Below are 19944 nucleotides of genomic sequence, written 5' to 3'. Positions count from 1 at the left end.
TGAGTGGATCCCACTATAGATGACCAGCAAGCAATATCCTTTCAGGATGGTGGGAATAAGGCGTTTCAGCTGCATCCAATAATATATAGTAACTGAAGAATTGCTCTTCCAAGCTTGGCATCAGACCTGGCTGCTAAGCCCAAAGTAAAATGATTGACAAGGTCAGCGGTCCACATTGCTGCTTTGCAGATTTCGGATATCAACACATTCATGAAGCAAGAGAAAGATGTTGCCTGAGATCTGGTGGAGGGAGCCTTAATGTTGGATGGGAGAAGTACATCAGCCACCTAGTAACACAGTGAGTTGCATTGTGTTACCCATTTCTTAGTCTCTGTGAAGAGGTGGCCTGACCTTTAGAATGCCTGGCTATTGCCAGAAATACCCTGGGAGACCATACAAACAGTTTGGTCCTGCAAAGACCTGGATACATCTAGCATATGCAACTTCTCTTCTTCCAGTGTGGAGTGTGGTTTTGGAAAGAAGATTGGTTTAGATTAAATTCTAAGACCACCTTGGGGATGAATTTTGGGTGAAGTTTTAGCACCACAATATCCCTATGGAACGTTGTATAGGAAGGTTCAGCCATAAGTGCCTGGCACTAACTCACTCCTCTAGCCAAAATGATAGTCACTACAACGCCTGTCTTTGGAGTGAGGAAGTATAGGGAACATTCTGGAAGAGGTCTAAAGGGAGGCTTCATAAATCTAAGGAGGACTATGTTGAAGTCCCAGGCAGGAGTAGGTTCTGAGACTGGTTGGTAGGTATGTAATAGCCTTCTGAAAAACTTTGATAATGTTCAGTAAGAAAAGACCAAGTAAAACAGTTCAGGTAAATGGCAAGCTGAAAATGATGCAAGGTGGATCTTAATAGAACTGAATGAAAGGCTAGTCTGTTTAAGTGCAATAGATAGTCAAGGATCATTAGTACTGAGGCCTGGACCAGGTCCAGGCTATGCAGGGCTGCCCATATAGAGAGGTTCTTCAATTGAGATGAGTAAGTCTTTCTGGGAAGTCTCTTCCTGCTTTATATCAGGATTTCCTGTAACTGTAGGGAGCAGCCTTGGTCTGTAATACTCAACCAGGCAACAACCACACTGTCAGATGCAATGACTTCGGGTCTGGATGGAGTATCTGGCCATGGTGCTGTGAGATCAGATCTGGCCAATCTGGGAGCTGGATAGGTAGCAGAATGGATATTTGTAAGAGGTCTGTCAACCAAAACCATCTCAGCTATTAGGGCAACAAAAAGATAGCTGTGTCTTGTTTGATTTTGAGTGTTACCCTGGGATACAGAAGGTCTTGGGATCACTGCAGAAAGAAAGCATGCAGTAGCGACCCCCGGCTTGTGCCCGGTCTGGAACAAACCATCTGGCACTTGATGTTGGTGGCAAACAAGCTTATCATAGGGGTCCCCCACAAAGGAATATCAGCTCTATAAAGGACCTGCACAGTGATCACTCGTGTGGTAAACAGATTACCTGCCAGGTTGTTGATGACACCCAAGAGATGAAGAATGAATGGTTTATCATTTGTTGGTGTGACCCTGTCCAGAGCTTAATACTTTCCAGACAGAGGGGAGGCCAACTGTGCACTCCCTTGGTTGTTTACACAGTGCATCACATACATGTAATCTGCCAAGATCTGCACTGTATAGTTTTGAAGAAGAGATAGGAAGGCCATGCAGGATAGCCTGATGACTCTGAGCTCCAGGACACTGACATAGTGTCCCATGTCTTCAGGAATCAGGTCCCTTGTATTTGTAGACAGCTCAGGTGCACTCTCCAACCTGTCCCTGATACATCTGTGGTTAAAGTCATTATCAGGGAGGGAGCAAAGAACAGTACCCTTCCATGCACTTTTTTGGGTTCCTTCCACTATCTCAGTTCTGAGATGACATGATGAAATTACAACCTTCTTGTTCATCTGGTGTATTGTTGTGAAATAGATTCACCAGAGCCAGAGTTGAAGGGACTACTGGTGAAGTCTGGCAAGCAGCAAGGCATACATGCTTGCTACATAGGGCCTAGCAGACCCAGACACATCCATACCATTGCAATCAGGAATAATTCTAACCTAAGTAACAGCAACTGCATCGACAGGAACCTGTCCTTTGGAAGGTATGCTCTTGCTAACCCGAGTTGATCAATACTCTTCTTATGAACTCAGTCTGTGATGGGATAAGATGATTTTTTGTAGTTCACCATGAGGCCTCGCTGAGAGAATAAAGACGACATATTTCAGGCTTGCTGCCATGTCCTGCTGGGATCTGCTCCGCCCCCGGTCCCGACTGATCATCCAGGTAAGGGTATACATGAATGTCTTTCCTTCTAAGATGTGCTGCTATTACCTTTGGACACTTCATGAAGATATTTGGTGCCATGGAGAGTTTGAATGGCAATACTTTCCACTTGTAATGCAGCCTCTAAGAAGGAAGTGGGTTAGCCAAAGAGTTGGGAAATGGGCATCCCCTAGAGCACCTGGGCCTCTTTCTTTGTGATTACTCTGGTTGTTAACTCCAGGAATAAGATAATGTCCTCTGTCTCTGCTGGGGCTGGTACCTGTATGTTTTTCTATAGGGTGTCAGTATGTGGTCTTTGAGGAAATTGAATACTGTTCTCTGGCTGAAGTGCTCCATCACTGACTGCGCCCTTCTGGTTTTGGAATAAATGAATCTCACTACCCCAGGCAGTAAAGGGAAACTGAAGGAGGGCTGCTGCACCTCTGCCATTTATGCCCTCACACAGACACAAGAGGAAGCATCAGTGGCCACATCAAACACTTCTGTTCAAAAGTCTCTGATTCCATTCACATGGGCACCTACAGTGGGATCCACAGTGAAACATACTTGAAGAACCAGCCAAACTCAGGTCCCCACTGTGGTAGGCACAGTATTAAAACACAGTAGGAAACAATTCCTGCTCCAGAAAGCTTTACACATATACCTTCCTGGAGACTAGGATGTATCACTTGCTTATGCCTTAAGGACTTCAGATCTTCCAAGAGTTCTTTCTCCAACAAGCATATTCTTGCTCGACAACCTGCTCAGAGAATGAAAGATATTATTGTGTATGAAATGAGACAGCACATGCTATGCAAAATTCTGATACACTGTTCATTTAAATAATTATCTCCCACTGTGTCCTTACACCTTCTTTTATCAAGGCCAAACCACACAAATTCCACCCATCTTTAAAAGAAAAGAAAAAAAGGTTGAGTGTTACCTGGATCACTTGTAGCTAGCAAGGAAGTCTGCAGATTCTGTGATTCTTCTCCTCCAACTCTATCAACAGCATGAATGTCAAGAGCTTCCTACATGCAAAAAGAGCCTCACATAAATGTAAAATGCTTTAAATTCAAATGTTCATCTTGACACAAGCTAGACAGCCATATCATTAAAACAGGTTATTAGACTGGGCTAATAATAATGCTTTGCATAACTATGCACCAAACTCCAGATCCCAATCACTCATTCTCTCTGAGCCAGTGAGAACCAAGAGTGCTATGAAGGCAGCAAATGCAGACAGTGCTACAACTACAAACTTTTAAAATAACTTTTTCAGGGATTCCAAAGGAGAAATGTATTATTTTCAGCTTGTGACCACTGAGAAGCTAAGTTAAGCCACTGCTCCTTTTGAGCATATTAAGTTTTATTGAGGACACTGAAGAAAGAGTGATTTACCTTGGATGCAAAGGACACAAAGAGGACTCCATCCACATCCTCAAGATCTGGCTTAACATCTGGAAGGATACTCCCTGATCCCAGGGAGGCATTCTTGCTTGTCATTACATTCTTCCCTATGTTTTTTGGGGGTCGTCCAGCCTTGGAGATCTTTAGCTTTCGTGGCCTTCCTCTTCTACTTGGGCCTGATGACATAGGATTTTGATTAGTACCAATACCCTTCTGGGACATGGGGTTCCTTAGTACACCTCCTTTTTTTCTTCCAGCTACGTCTTTGGCTGAAAAGGGGCCTCCTGTAGAGCTCCCAAGCTTGAAACTAGATGATTTAGATATGGTCCATGGTGCCTCTTTGATGGAACAGTACTTCTGTGGCACTTTGTTTCCAGAGAACTGTTTTTTCACAGCTACTTCCTCAGTTTCCATGACTGTGTCTAAGCAAGAGTCCTTATGATTTTCAAAACAAATAGGAAAGGAGTCCAATATTGCACTCACTGGGGATTTATCCTTCTTACAAGAGGAAAGCATGGTCTGTGGCAGCTCAGAGATCTTTACCGTGCTCTTGGTGACTGCACAGGGCTCTAAATAGACTACAGGCATCTTCCCACTATCCAATTTTAACATTTTGGCTTTGGCAACACCTGAAGGGTTGGCCAGCATTCGTTTGGTGGGCCTGATTCCTGCATCTTTTCTGTCCATCTCACTGTGTCTTCTCAGTTGTTTCTCTAGTATGGGATCATCATCACTATTGGAATATTCATCTGTTTCCTCATCTGTGTCTTCCTGCTTCACAGTTATCCCTTCGATGCACACACTTGATCCATAATCATAGTCATCTATTGGCTCCTCTTTAATGACTACATTGAAGTGTCCATTTGGGTCCAATGGGGATGCTACCCGGGAGCTGCTTTCATAACTGCTAGCAATGGGACTGGAGAAAGTAAAGAAGAACTTTACCACACAGATGAAAGATACAAAATTGAAAAATCAAAAGATATCTTGTCATATCAATTGTATTTTCCTTCCCTAAAACAGATTCCTCAGTACTGTACAATAAATGGTTATCACAGTAGGAAGATACTACTTTAGCAAGTGTGATAGACCCAGGCGAGTTGGGAATAGCAGAGTAGTAGAAGGGAGATATACTGGCCACTGGATAAGCAGTTTTCTGTTCCCTGAGTGACCAGAGCAGGGTGACTTGCATCTGAAGAAGTGGGTATTCACCCACGAAAGCTCATGCTGCAAAACGTCTGTTAGTCTATAAGGTGCCACAGGACTCTTTGCTGCTTCTACAGAGCAGGGGCTGCTTCAGGCTAATGAGAACACCTGACTCCAATTAACCTGCTAAGAGTCAGGTGAGGCTGTTAAGCACCTGACTCTAATTAAGGCCCCTCTGATGCTATAAAAAGGCTCACTTCAGTCAGGCCAAAGGGAGCCAGAGGAGAGGAAGTGTGTGTGGGGAAATGGGAGCAAGAGGCGTGCAAGAAGCTGAGAGTGAGTAGCATACTGCTGGAGGACGGTCTGGTAGTGAGGACAAAGAAGGTGTTGGGAGGAGGCCATGAGAAGTAGCCTAGGGAGTTATAGCTATCATGCAACTGTACCAGGAGGTTCTCTAGACAGCTGCAGCCCACAGGGCCCTGGGCTGGAACCCGGAGTAGAGGGTGGGTCCGGGTTCCCCCCAAACCTCCCAACTCCTCATCAAACACAGGAGGAATTGCACTTCTGCACTGCTGCTCGCGGCAGCGCTGCCTTCAAAGCTGGGCAGCTGGAGTGCAGCAGCTACAGGCCAGGAGCCCAGCTCTGAAGGCAGAGCCACCACCAGCAGAAGTAAAGGGTGGCATGGTATAGTACTGCTACCCCTTACTTCTGTGCAACTGCTAGCGGGGCGCTGCCTTCAGAGCTGGGCGCTTGGCCAACAGCCGCCGCTCTCCAGCCGCCGAGTTCTGAAGGCAGCGCAGAAGTAATGGTGGCAATACCGCAACCACCCTAAAATAACGTTGTGACTCCCCTGCAACTCCCTTTTGGGTCAGGACCCCCAATTTGAGAAACACTGGTCTCCCCTATGAAATGTATGATATAGGGTAAAAGCACACAAAAGACCAAATTTCACGGTCCATGATGCGTTTTTCAGAGCCATGAATTTGGTAGGGCCCTACCTATAGGTAGGTGACCTAAAGTTTCACTCAACAACCCCTCAACACCAAGGACAAGATAAAAATCAGTGGGCTTTCTAGGCAGAAAAGGATTCATCTGACCTTCTGGGTTAAGATCCTTAGATATAAGATGGAACAAAACAAAACAAACACAACCATACCCTTTTCAGCTAACTGACTAGAAAACATTAAGAGTGAAGTACTCAGCCTCACTTCATCAGGTGAATCTGGAAGCCAGTTTCTCTAGTAGTTCCACAATACTAGTTGCTAGAGTGTCATTAGATTGTAAACTCTGTGGGGCAGGGATCATAGAAAACTGAAGCAGGATTAGAGGAGCTCTGCCATAGTGGAGGCATCAAACCAGCAATAAGCAGATGATCAGCTGTCTTAAGTTTAAATGACTCAAAAGTCTTTATTTAGCAAGGTGGAGCAGGATAAACTTCTTACAACATTTAAATAATTTCAATTTGTTCCTTACTTTGTAAAATCGATTAGTCATATGTATATTAGATTTTGATTTATCACAAGAACCAAAAGGTTTCTGTTAAGAAGCTGGACCATGCAAGTTTGCCCTCTTACCACCTTTTTGTGATGTTGGAATCCTTTGCTCAACAGTTTGAGATTATCCAATACTAGGTGTGTATATATATCAGCTGACCACAAGACAGTATTGTTTTCTGTATTCAGAGAATGTCCCACTTTAAGTGAGCCTCATGACATACTACTTTACCAAGAATTTTAAAGTCTAGTACAGTGGTTCTTAAACTTTTTTTCCCCCAAGGACCACTTGAAAATTGCTGAGGGTCTTGGCGGACCACTTAATGATCTTTCAAAATGTTGTTTGTACCGTTACTAACTATTGTAAAGCACTCTGGATAAAAGCGCTATATAAAATAACTTAATAATTAACATTTTTTTGTTCTACAAATAAAAGCACACAACTTATATTTTAATATAAGTAGCCTCTCCCCCGCCGTGGCAGCCCCCGAGCTGGGCTGGGAAGGGAGAGTGTCTCCCTTTCTCCCCCACTGCAGCAGCCCCCGAGCTGGGGCTGGGAAGGAGGGGGTTCTCTCCCTGTCAGCCACAGCCCTGGAGCTGGAGAAAGTCGCCTCTTTCTCTGGCCCCCACAGCCCTGCACATCTCAATTTCCCCCTACCCACTCTTCTCATCCCACTGCCCCCTCCCACCTACCCCCTATTCTCCCCAAGGCCATCACCTCACCTTACACGTGCATCTTCTCCAGGGTCCAGGCACCTAATTAGTGGAGCCATGCCTGCCCGGCTCCACTAATTAGGTGGGCAGCCCTTTATTTCCTCATGTGCAGCCGCCCAGGCACAAACCTTAGAAGGAACTATCTGCGGACCACCTGAATGGAGCTAGCGGACCAAGTTTGAGAATCTCTGGTCTAGTAGATTTTCAGGTTTCCCATACTAATATGGGAAATAGCACAATGCTAAACTTTAATTGGGATGGTAAAACCACTGAAAAGGAAAATTAATAGTTAACTGTTCCTTAAGATATTTAGCAGTAGCTGTTGTCCATAAAAATTATGAGTTACATAAACTGAATTAGATAAACCTCTCTCTTTTTAGGGAAGAAGAGAGGGAGGAAAGAATAAAATGGAAGGATTACGTTTTTTAAGAGGGTGAGATATTTGTGGACAAGGAAAGTCAAAAAAATCTAAAGTAAACGGTATTAAAAAAACCCCACAATGCAGAGAAACAGAGGAAAAGATTTAAGGGGATGGAAGGAGAGAGAAGCAAAAAACACACTTACTGAACAATGCAAAAAGAGATACAACATAATCCAAAATAGGAATGGCAGAGGGCAGTAAAGCCACAAAGTAGAGAGACAGTACATCAAAAGCGCAGGACACAGAGTAAATTACATTTTGAAGTTTGTTAGATGAGAAGTTGAGTGGCAATAGTTATGTACAGTAAAATACTCCTACATTATTGCTTTATTTATTTAAAATTTATGGCCATGATTTTGGGGGAAGGGTGTTTTTGGGGAAGGGGAGGTATAGTGGCATCTGGGCTCATAGGCTTAGTACTTTAGTTGCTGTTGTGTAAATTTTTCAAGTCTTGAACACTTCATTCATGGAGATCTGAATATACACCACTTTTAATAGAGTAAAATTCTTCTTCCAAAAATGCACTTGACATAACTAAATTTTTTCCTCATTATAATAAATTTAAATTACAATCATATGGATACAATATCAAATCATAAAGCAGTGTGGTCCCCAACTTTATCAGAGTCGCTCACCCCCCCTTACCCCCTCCATGCTCTCCCCACCACTGGAGCTGGGCCAGGAGGCAGCAGGGTCAGGAACGGAGCACTAGGGTCAGAGGCTGCAACTGGGGGTGAGGCCAGAGCAGAGCGGGGTGGGGTGGTGCTCCCTCCCCACCCCTTGTGGGGACTGGCCTGGGCCGCAATGTGCCCCCACCCCGAACATTCCTCCATTCCTCCCCTAGAGGGGCATGCCTCATAGTCTGGAGACCATTGCCATAAAGAAATGTACGGGACACATATTTGAGACTCCCAATGCCTTGGAAGAACGAGAGAATTCTTGTGCAAACATGAAATGCAGCAATAAATGAATTTCAAAAACACGATCAAAAGTCTCCATAAGGATGGTTCATTAGGGTAACCTTCTAAAATAGGATTCCAATTCTTCTCAGAAAACAAAAATGTCTGCAAATATTTTCTTCTTGTGATTTTTTTTATATATCACACAACAATTAAAGTTAAAAAGGTACTGATGGTATCTGAATAGACTTCAAACATTTTACAATGTATCACCAGTGAGAGACTGATTTGAAAACCAAAACCTTATTTATACTAAATCACTTTACAAACTGATTTATATCCATCTTAACATACAAAACAGATACTAGGCCAGCCACAAAAAAGGAAATCAATATGCTCTCCACCTCAAAACCAAAGATGTTGAGATGGTCAAGCTGTAAAAAAAAAAAAAAAAAGTGGTTGTAAGGAGCCTAGCGCGGGTACTCCAATTGAAAACCAATGGAGGGAGGCTGGGCTACCTTAGAATGGTCATGTCCAGCAGAGACCTGAGAGATGTATCAGTAGAATGGCTTTTGGAATGACTGTGGACAGAGGACAACCAAGGGGGAGATCAAGGACTCAGTATGTGGGCTGGATATCAACGGACCTCAGAGAGACCAATCTGCACAACAGCTTGGCATACGATCATGAGTTTTGGAAGAAAGCTATAAAGTCACCGACCCTGAATAGGGAAGTGGCAAGAAAGCAAGCTTTTGAAACTGATTTAAGTAAATTAGTGGTAACATCCTGCGGTATACTATATCAGTTTTAGGGCTTGGCTACACTTACAAGTTGCAGCGCTGGGAGTTACAGCGCTGGTCATGCAGCTGTGGAAGGGCCAGCGCTGGAGTGTGGCCACACTGACAGCTACCAGCGCTGCAGTGTGGCCACACTTGCAGCACTTTCCAGCGCTGTATTGAGAGGTGCATTGTGGGCAGCTATCCCACAGAGCACCTCGTCCCGTTTTGGCGCCGTTTTGGCGCTGAGTATTGTGGGAAGGGGAAGGAAGTGTGCGGGTCATTCCGCTTCCTGTTTGCCAGCGCCCCGTGGTGCATCGCTTCACATCCCAGCATTCACTCTTTCCAGCAGCGTTTGGCGCCATTGTGAGTGTCTTTCTGTTACTCTCTGTGTGAATCGCGATTTCTGTGGCAAATGGAGCCCGATCTGCTGAGGACTCTGCTGATGAGTGTCACCAGCACAACACGTTTGGCAGTCCAGCTATTCCTTCAGCTCCAAAGTGACAGTGAGGATTCCGACGATGATATCAATATGGATTTGCCTGCCGCGTGTGACACTAAAGTGCTTGCGGCATTTACGGAAATGCTCAGCACCGTTGAACGCCGCTTTTGGGCTCGGGAAACAAGCACTGAGTGGTGGGATCACATCGTCATGGAAGTCTGGGATGACGAGCAGTGGCTGCAGAACTTTCGTATGAGAAAAGCCACTTTCATGGGACTGTGTGCTGAGCTCGCCCCCACTCTGCGGCGCAAGGACACAAGATTGAGAGCTGCCCTGACGGTGGAAAAGCGAGTGGCTATTGCAATCTGGAAGCTGGCAACTCCAGACAGCTACCGGTCGGTCGGGAACCAGAATCGTTTTGATGCAAGTTTGCAAGGCAATTAATCGCATCCTGCTCCCCCCACCTGGCATCAGAGTACGTTAATCGGAAGGGGTATTTCTCTATGGTTCTCCAGGCGCTTGTGGATCACCGCGGGCGTTTCATTGACATTTACACAGGCTGGCCTGGAAAGGTGCATGATGCACGCATCTTTCGGAACAGTGGCCTGTTCAGGAAGATGCAGGCAGGGACTTTTTTCCCAGACAGGAAGATCACAGTAGGGGATGTCGAAATGCCCACTGTGATCCTTGGAGACCCCGCGTACCCGTTACTGCCTTGGCTCATGAAACCCTATACAGGGAAGCTTGACAGGAGCAAGGACCGGTTCAACTACAGGCTGAGCCGGTGCAGAATGACTGTGGAGTGTGCTTTTGGGCGTTTAAAAGCCCGCTGGCATTGCTTGTATGGGAAGCTAGACTTGGGGGAAAGCAGCATCCCCGCGGTTATATGCGCTTGCTGTACCCTCCATAATATTTGTGAAGGGAAGGGTGAAACATTCAGTGAGGCATGGACCACCGAGGTTCAAGTCCTGGAGGCTGAATATGCACAGCCAGAGAGCAGGGCTAATAGAGAGGCCCAGCACAGGGCTACAAGGATTAGGGATGCCTTGAGGGAAGAATTTGAGGCTGAAAGCCAACAATAATGTTTGCTGCCTTGCATGGGAGTGAATTGCACTGCTTACACTGTTATTCTATTATCCATAATAATAATATGATTTGTAGTGCCTCTTTCTTTACTGGGCTAAGGTATCTTTCACTATCTGCTATAATAAAGACTGTTTTCAAAGCCAAGAATTGTTTTATTGAAAAAAAAAAACTTCCTTGACAGACAGACAGACACACAACATTTCATGAACACAAGAGGGCAGGGGTGTGGGTTGGTGAACTGTACAGTCACAAGTTTGCATATGCCCTGTCTGGATTGCTGTTTAATGAATCCTGCACTTCAGGGTTCATATACTGCATGGTGATGGGGGTTGAATGCAGAGGGTAAGGGTGGTGGTAGGTATCAGGGCTGGTTGGGGAACATACAGGTGTTGGAGGCAGCTGGTGGTGGTAAGAACCTGGAAAGGTGGTTTGAGCTGACATTGGGGCACAAGGCACAAAGGACGGGGCGGGTGGGGGAGTAGCACGGTAGTGCTCTGCTTGCATGGCAACGAGTGACTCTATAGACTCCGCTTGGCGCTCCAGGATGCTTAGCAGCCGCTCCGTGGTTTTCCTCTTGGCCACTGCATTTCTCTTGCGTGTCCTGCTTTCTTTCTCTCGCCAATCCTTCAAGTCCTTACTCTCTCGAGCAGACTGATTAAGAACAGTTTTCAGCATGTCTTCTTTGCTCTTTCGGGGATTTTTTCTCAAATTTTGAAGCCTCTGTGATGTTGAACATCTGGGCAGTCCAGTAGTCAAGGTCACTGTAGAAACAGAAATGACAACATTTAACACGGGCAGCATTGTATCCACTATCTCCAGACATGAATTGTTACACTGAGGGAGTGAGTTCTTATTTAAGCATTCTTTTACCCACACGCATAACACTACAGAAGCCACGACATGGTGAGTGAGCAGTGCTTATATGGGGAGAAGTGGGGCTTGGGTGATAGAGGGGAGCTGGTTGCTTCGGGTAATCTGGAGTGCTAGAGGGTTTGAGTGAAATGAAGATGCAGATGCAGGGGTGATCTTATCTCCCTATCTCTTCACTAAAGAGTCTCCCAACATTTTTCACAGGACTTAATCCTGGAAGATGTTTCCCTACTGCGAGTCACTAGGGAACAGCGGGGGCTCTTTTAGAGCAATGTGGATTCCGCCCGGGACCCTATGCGGCTTGCCTGTGTTCAGAAATGGTCCCCCCACCACTGGCAGAAGAGTGGCGCGGACGCTAAGTATACCTTATACCGGTTTAGCTTATGTTGATATGGAATCAACAATTTAAATCGCAGTAAGGCATTCTTAAAACAAAATAAGAGCATCCATAAGAGGGGGCTGCACTGATTTAATTGAATCAGTTTCTACGCAGATTTAATTAAGTCACTACAACTTTCTCATGTAGACAAGGCCTGAGAAACAAGAAGTTTTTAAAAAAGTGGAATTAATAGCTAGTTACAATGTTGTAAAATAGATCCTTCCTTACAGTATACTTCCTTTGATTGTGAAACCAAGACTCCACTAAATTTAGCAAAATATGATACTCCTTGTATATTCTAGTCAATAAGAGAAATTATGAAGGTGTCCATCATGGCACCATAGTTAAGACTGAATTACATTTCACACTTAAAAGAAAAAAATTCAATCTCTGTTATGTATTAAAAAAAATACATACCCTTTCCTTCCCAAATCACTCACTTTTTTAAGTACTGAGGAATTTTTTGAAAATTTACAAGGAAATCCATTAATTAGTTTGACTTAAAATTATGCCTTTTAAGAAATGCAACATCTTGGAATATATATATTACACACACACACACACACACACACGTAAAGTCCTATCAGCCATAACACATGCCATTTCTGCACAGCCAACAATAAACTATGAAAAATGATCAACAGTGATTGATAGACAGTGTTTCCCCTTAACTGCAGATCATGAGAATGAGGAACAGATTTAATGGAAAAGGCAATGCAAGATCCTTGATACCTATAGAGCATAAAAAAAGACAGAGTGGAGCCATTTCTTGAATGAGTTATGGAATATTTCCAGTTCTAAATTTTGGTTCCAGAAGTGAGAGAGTGAATGAAGATTGTCATTCCTGTGTAGAAGGCGGATACTAAAAACTTAAAGAAAATACCTGGACAACATTCTGAGAGTAGCACTAGGACTATGGTTACAAAAATACTATATATTTATACATATATAGTGTCTTTAGTTTTTAATAGAAATGTACTAGCACAGAGGATAAAAGAAAAGAGGAAAACACTGTATATTCTAGTACAGTATCCCCTTTTGTATGAATTTTTAGTATGTTTTGGGTCTGAGGTGACAACTGCTCTGAAGAAGAAAGGAAAGTGTTTGATTTTCTGTTAAGACTTAGGACACCTTAAGTCGACAAATTTACATGATCTGTCATTGAAGGAGTACCTGTGTTGATCTTTGTCCTACAGAGCTGAAAAAAAAATTCCTGACTCCAAAAAACAAACAAGATATCTGGAAGAATTGCTTGTTGTTCATCTGTACATTTGATACAAGGTTTTTTTTTATCCCCGATGAAAGAGCTGAATTGAGGAAGCAAATTGTTCATTTTGAACAAATCCTTTGAGAATATCTCCACATCACTTTCTAACTAATTTTTGTCAAGTTGAAAAGAGCAAGAATGACAGAACCATAAGAAAGATCTTGTTGTTTTAGGGAACCTACATTTCTTAGATTTTTTTTTTTTGTGGGTGGCCATTTAGACCAAGATAAAGTAGTTTTGCCTAAAATTATGCAGGACATTCCTACAGCCCCAAAAAAGAAAGAACTCAGTAAAGCCCCTTGTGCATACATGTGTCCAGCTGTAAGATTGGGGCTTCTTATAAACTTAACATTTTTCCAAAGACATCTGCTCCGAGTTCTAATCAAAATCTTTTGAGACTGACGGTGGCTCAGGCTAAAGAGGAAGGATCACTTTTGAGAACATTTTTCACAAGATTAGTTTTTGTTTTTTTTTTAAATCTGAATTTCTGAAAGGTGATATTGAAAAAAAAGCAACAAAAACATGACAATAAGAAACACATCTGACCAACACCTTTCCACTTTGGTCATAGGTGCTCTTAAAAATTAGAATTCTCTTACTCTAAAGAATTAGTTTGGATACAGGTCTCTTGACCTAGAGGTTCTTGTTAGGAGACTTCTGCCTTCTGTTTATGAATACATGAGAAATTTAGGAGAAACTCTTATTTGTCCTGCCTTAAAACCAGAAAAAGTTGCAAAATAAAGATAGTAATAATCCCCTTGGTCCTCGCGTGATTCCAACATTCTCATGAGGTATTACTGCTGCAGGGTTCAGGTGGCCTTATGGGGTTAGAAAACTACCACTTTTACAGTTATTCATTGCTGCCCAGATCAATGACCACCTTGAAGGGACTGAGGAACATCTTCCATAATTTCAGCTTTAGCAGAAGGAGCCCTGATGTTTGGGAACCTCTCCTGGTTACAAAAGGCACTGTGTGTAGTAGGCGCTGCTGCAGTGGCTTTACAGCTATGCCACATGTGGGACAATTTTTTTCCTTACTAGTGACTTTCACTATAGAATTACAGTTATTTTGATTGTTCACTGGCGAACTAGTGATATGAGCTATTGGCTACTCTCTGCTGCACTGATTGGCAGAGAACTGGCAGCAATCCCAGTAAGGTGGCAGCCTAGCCTCTGGCATGTATGCCAAGGAACCTGGGAGGAGAGAAAATCAGGTATATTTCATCCTGCAGGTGCCAGCTATGTCAATAGTATGCTGGCACAGGCAGATTGACAGTATGTGTAGACCGTTCTGCTGCATTACTTAGGGAAACCAATGAAAGGTACAGTAAAAAGCTGGACTTGACTAGGCTGCACTAACACACGCACATATAATGGGAACTGTTAGGAACACAGAGATCCACTTGGTACAGGTCATCTGGCAGTATGGGCTAAACTGCTTTGCTACATTGCTGAGAGAAGCCTGTGGAAGGTGTCAGAGGGTGGTACGCTAGGTAAGACCATATGAATACACACGCTTTATGGGAGTTGGAAGAAGAGTAGATTCAGCACACAAGTGCCTCAAACTGCCCTAAATGGAAGATCAGTAGGCTCCGATTACTAAAAATCTGATCTATTTAACGTTCCTGGCAGTTTGAGATGAAATTTTCATCCTCTAAATCTCTTTGTTGTGGGGAACAGTGATCCCCCAGCTTCTCTCTCAAATAGTCACAGTAAATGAGTCAGAGTGCAGTACTGCAGCAGTCCAGCAGAACGAAGATGAAATCTCCAGATCAATGGATGTCCATGTATGAGAAAAAAGACCTTCTGTAAACCCAAAATGTTCTGGAACATCAGTTCAACCAAACTCTGGTTGTAAATCCATCTTCCCTCTCACCCCCACTGCCAAAAAACACACCATTTGACATTTTACTGGGAGTCCAGCCCAACCCAGTCCCCAATAGACAAAAAAATGAAATGTACTCCTACCTTTCAGATACCTCTTGTTTTAACCTGGGCATATCACTAAGAGGCAGGTCTGCATCCAGGAAATCCAGGAAGTCCCGTTCTGCATTAAAGGATTCTTTCTCCAAATCAATGTCTGATGGATTCTGACCACTAAATGAAGAATCTAGATCTCTCTGCTGTGACTCTAATCCATCAGTTTCAGTATGTCGGCCACGATTGCTGGGAGAGCTGGAAACACTACCTCCTTCATGCTCTGAGCTACTATTTTGCTTCACATCACGCTGAGGTCTACTGTTCAGTCCATCATCTCTGAATCCTTTAGCAAAAGGGTTGTAATCTATCTTTAGCTGGGTAATCTGGATGTTCTGATAGGCTGTCACTGCAAAGAACTCTGTCTGTGGGAAGGTGAAGGTGTGTACATCAGGACCATTCAACTGGATAACCTCTGTGGCTTTGTCTGCAGGTACCAGGTGAAGCCGTGGCAGATAGCGGTGCATAGAATGCAATATGATATGACCTTCTTGGTCCAGAGTATTGTTGGTAAGCTTGAGTTTGTAGAAGGATACCGGCTGGTGCATCCAGTACTGACCAGTGGAGGGTGATTCTGGATGAATAAATACCCGTCCCAGAACATGGGGTTCTGCCTTCCCACTAGGCTCCCACCAACGACCATTCCATTTATAGCGGTGATTGTCCACAGGAGAGATATCCATGACTAGGATGTATTTCAGATTGGAATCTAGGCCTGTAATCCAGTACCGACAGTATGGGAACATACGCCTCCCCTGTTTGGTCAGAATCATCTCTGTGCTGCGATGGTAGAACTCATTCCACATGCTGTTGTTGTCCAGGGTGACAGTGATGCTACCTGAGATACAATCAGCTGGAAGGCAAGTCTTTACTTTGGATTTTACTGGAGTTGACACACTACTGGTAAGAGTACAGGCATCCCGGTTTGCTACTAGAATTCCTTGATCAGCTTTACCATTTCCCTGCTGCTGTTTCAGGATGACAAAAAAAGCAGGTGCTGCACCAGACACTGTCCCACTGTCCCGGTTACCCAACACAATTTGTTGTTTCTCCATGATGATAACGGGCACTTCTGTAAATTCTTTCAAATTAACTGCAAATTTGAAACGGTTCTGACAGCCTTTCCCCTGTGTTCACCATCCTGGAAACAAACAAGTAGACCCAGTTAGCACTAATCAAATGCAATATACTCCTCCCTTTACTTGAAAGAACTGGGTCACTACAGAAACATTTTTTAATAATATATTTACACACATAAAACTACATTAAAAAGACGTGAAGGTTGCAAAGTCAAGCACCTAAATGTCAGAATTAATGTTGCGTGGGAAACTAATTTGCTCCTCTTTTGCATATGTACAGCTGTTAATTACATGATCACACACTATTTTTTTCCACAGAACCCAAAGCCTCATGCAATGCACAGGATGGACTGTACTCCTGGGATTAATCAGGGTTATGCAGTGAAGGAGACAGTTGTCTGTAAGACCCTGGCCTCAGTTTCTTGCAGAAGTTGAAATATGTGTAGTGAATGACGCAGGGAACTGCAGGAAGAAAAAGAATGGTCTCTTGGCAAAGATAGTTGAAAGCTACTCCTGAGAAGGAGATTCTACACTGGCCTCTACAAGAGAGTTGCTATGTAATGCTGGTCAAGTAATTTAAATCAGACGTTTCAAGGATGGTCACTATGTTTCTCCTTTTCTAGGAGCTCAATGTGAGTCCCTGTTCTGTCTGATTTGCAGAAGTGCTGAGCACTCACAGCTGCAACTGAAGTCAATGGGAGCAGTATTTTGACTATATAAAGTGGTTTTAGTGCTAACTATTCTCAAATATCAGGCTCTAATCATCTCAAATTGACCATCCAAAATTAGTAGACACTTTAGATCTTACTCTCTGTGTGCCTCAGTTCTCCATCTGCAAAGTGGGGATAATACCATCCCTCACCTCACAAGAGTGTTTTGAAAATAAATTCATTGTTTGTGAAATCATATACTACTGTGATAAGCGCCACAGAAAAGCCAATGACAAAATACAAAATTTGGTCTTCAAAGCGGGGTTGGAAAAGTGTGCAGTCAATAAGGCATCGTTGTGTCAGAATTAATGACGACTCAAGATTGTGAAATTAGAATAGCATGCAGTAAATAAAGTATGGATCCACATACTGACAATAAGGATAAAACAAAACATTGGGTATCTACTCATTAAGCGAGCACCATCTATCTTATGCACTGAATGAGGTGGCGTCCTATAAAAAAAAAAATACTATTTGTTCATGTAACTAAAGATTGTACCATAATGCATATGCATTGGGGGGGGGAGGCAAATTAAGATCACACAGGCAACCTTAAACCTGACATTTCCTAATCTGAGTGCTTGATCTTGCAACATTAATGTTCTTTTAACATAGGAAATTACACACAGAAACCTATGATTTTAAAAAAGCAAACAAAAAAACCCCCAACAGAACAGAAATATCGTTATGTAGAATCATACTGACTCCCACACAGGGATTAGCAGCCAGTTGGGAACATTTAGATTCACCACACAGACCTCTGCCACTAGTGGTGAACAGATAACAACAGTAGGTTAACTTCCTCTGGGTAGAACAGCCACTAAAGGGGGATGACACACACTTTGCCAGTGTGTTACATAGATATTTGAAAATGACAGAGGAATGGTGAATGACAGGAATCTTGGGTTTCATTCTAGGTTCTGAGGCAGAGTTTGGCCTAGTGGTGACAGATCCTTCTTCCCTGATCATCCACACTTGACCCATTCTTGCTCTGTCCTTTTGCCTCCCTCTCCTCAGCTCCTTGTCTGATCTCATTCTCCCCTCTTCACTAACTCCCAGCTCAATCTACTCCCTCTGCCCTGTTGGTTCAGATACTCCCCCATCTTCTTTTCAAGTCAAGATGAAAGCCTGAGTTCCAGCAAAAAGGATACTGAGAGAACGAGAGAGTCTACCTACTCTCACTTAGCACCCATTGCCACAGAAGTCCACAGCAGCCAGGAGTACACCTAGTGTAAACAGAATCTTCAGAGAACTTGCATCCGAAGAAGTGGGTATTCACCCACGAAAGCTCATGCTGCAAAACATCTGTTAGTCTATAAGGTGCCACAGGATTCTTTGCTGCTTCTTTCAGAGAACTTAGCTGCCAAACTAACATGTTGCTACTATGAGGCAAAAAGATTATTTTCCCCAAGAATTAGGCAAGCACAGACAATACTGAAAGGGATTTATTTATGGTACCGGGAAGACTGACAAGCAGCTTTAAAATATGGTGCCATAGTGGCCAGTTATATACTTTTTGTATTAATTTATTTGCATTTATTTGTACATAAAGACAGACACTGTTACAAACAAAAAGAGAACTTTTAACAAAGATAACAGTAGGAACAATACATACATATTAGACCCATCATGATTACATCAATTATTTGTGACTACTTTCGGGGCAAAGAGGTGGGGTGAGGGGTGGGCAGGGGTAGGGATGAGTGCTTACAGATATCCGGGGGCCTTGAGGGTGGTCAGCATTGTTCTTTCTTACCGATAAGCTGAACTAAGTTATCATGTATTGACAGAAACTATGTCCTTGCTTCTCAGCAGTTTCTGTCTTTTCTGCGGGCTAAATTTTAACTTCTTCCTGACACTATTAAGTATATGCAAACTGAGATTGGGGAGGTTTATAACTTTGCCAAATTTGGATATTTTTTCCCCATACAAAAACAGGAAAAGGTACATCCCTTCACAAAGGCAAGCCCATAGCCAAACCTCAAGTCTCTGCTCCAAAGCAGAGAGAGATGGGGTGCTAGATCTTCTCAATAAAAGATTAAAAAAAAAACATGGAAAACCCCAACATTTTCCCCAATCTCATTCTTGGAAATGGCAGAACCATTTTTGCTGAAACCTTCCACAAAAATTCAGTCAAAGCAAGCAACCAGCATGGAAATTTTCAGCCAAAACTATTGAAGAGTGGCAAAGTTACAAGCAACTAAAAACAGGGGTCTTATGGTGGCAAGTGTCAGGCAACCTCAACTATAAGGCAGTGCTATCAGTTCTGCCTATAATAGTGTCACTGTAAGATTATGAGATAGTTATGCAAATAATGAAAATAAGGACTCCCATCCTGCTGTAATTACTCCCACAGTTTTATATATATGTAAGAGACCCTATCTGCATATTCATGGTCTTTCTACTCCACCACCAGCAAATTGTTGTATCAATTTAAAAAAAGATTTTTTAAAAAAACTGAAAATCCACAAGTGAGCTTGTCAATTTGTATGGTCAATTCCACCCTATCATCACTTTGTAGATACCAATAGAGTTTTTTTAAACTTTATTAAGGAACAAAACCTGAACTTCATCTTGGTATGGTGTCATTCCTTTACTTTTAGTTCAGCTCATCTGCTTTTCATATTCTGGAGAACATATATTTGCAACTTTCATAGTCCACACTAAATATCAGAGTTTTTCACCCTTATATTAAATATGTAAGAAATGCAGTGTGGTAAAATACAATACTAACACAAAATTCATTCATTATGTACATGCATAGTCTAAAGGAACCAGAACAAGGGAGTGGAGTTGAGGTCAGTAGCACTAGGTCACTTGGGGAAAGTGATGTCTCTGCCAGAACATATTTTATATGAATTAGATATTTAAGAGCAGTTTCTTTAACTGTGGAACACCGATAACTGTTGTTTATGATCTGATTTCAAGGGTGGCAAAGGTCAGAAAAGTGATTACGTTATATCATTCCATATAACAGATCAACTCCTGGTGTTTCTGC

General features: G+C 43.0%; 1 protein-coding gene across 1 annotated transcript in view; it reads right to left on the bottom strand.

Moving 5' to 3' along the window:
* The window catches only part of MGA (MAX dimerization protein MGA), a 77715-nt gene extending 61450 nt beyond the window's left edge, over positions 1-16265 (bottom strand). The window contains exons 1-4 of the mRNA XM_045015410.1: positions 15149-16265; positions 3679-4606; positions 3221-3308; positions 2942-3037 (exon numbers count right to left, since the gene is read on the bottom strand). Coding sequence (XP_044871345.1) covers positions 2942-3037; positions 3221-3308; positions 3679-4606; positions 15149-16212 — 2176 coding nt within the window. The 5' untranslated portion in view covers positions 16213-16265. The remainder of the gene's footprint in view (positions 1-2941; positions 3038-3220; positions 3309-3678; positions 4607-15148) is intronic.
* Positions 16266-19944: the final 3679 nt, after the last annotated feature.

This window comes from Mauremys mutica, chromosome 4 (genome assembly GCF_020497125.1).
Source record: "Mauremys mutica isolate MM-2020 ecotype Southern chromosome 4, ASM2049712v1, whole genome shotgun sequence".
Classification (NCBI taxonomy): Eukaryota; Metazoa; Chordata; order Testudines; family Geoemydidae; genus Mauremys; species Mauremys mutica.
This window is presented reverse-complemented; position numbering and strand designations above follow the sequence as displayed.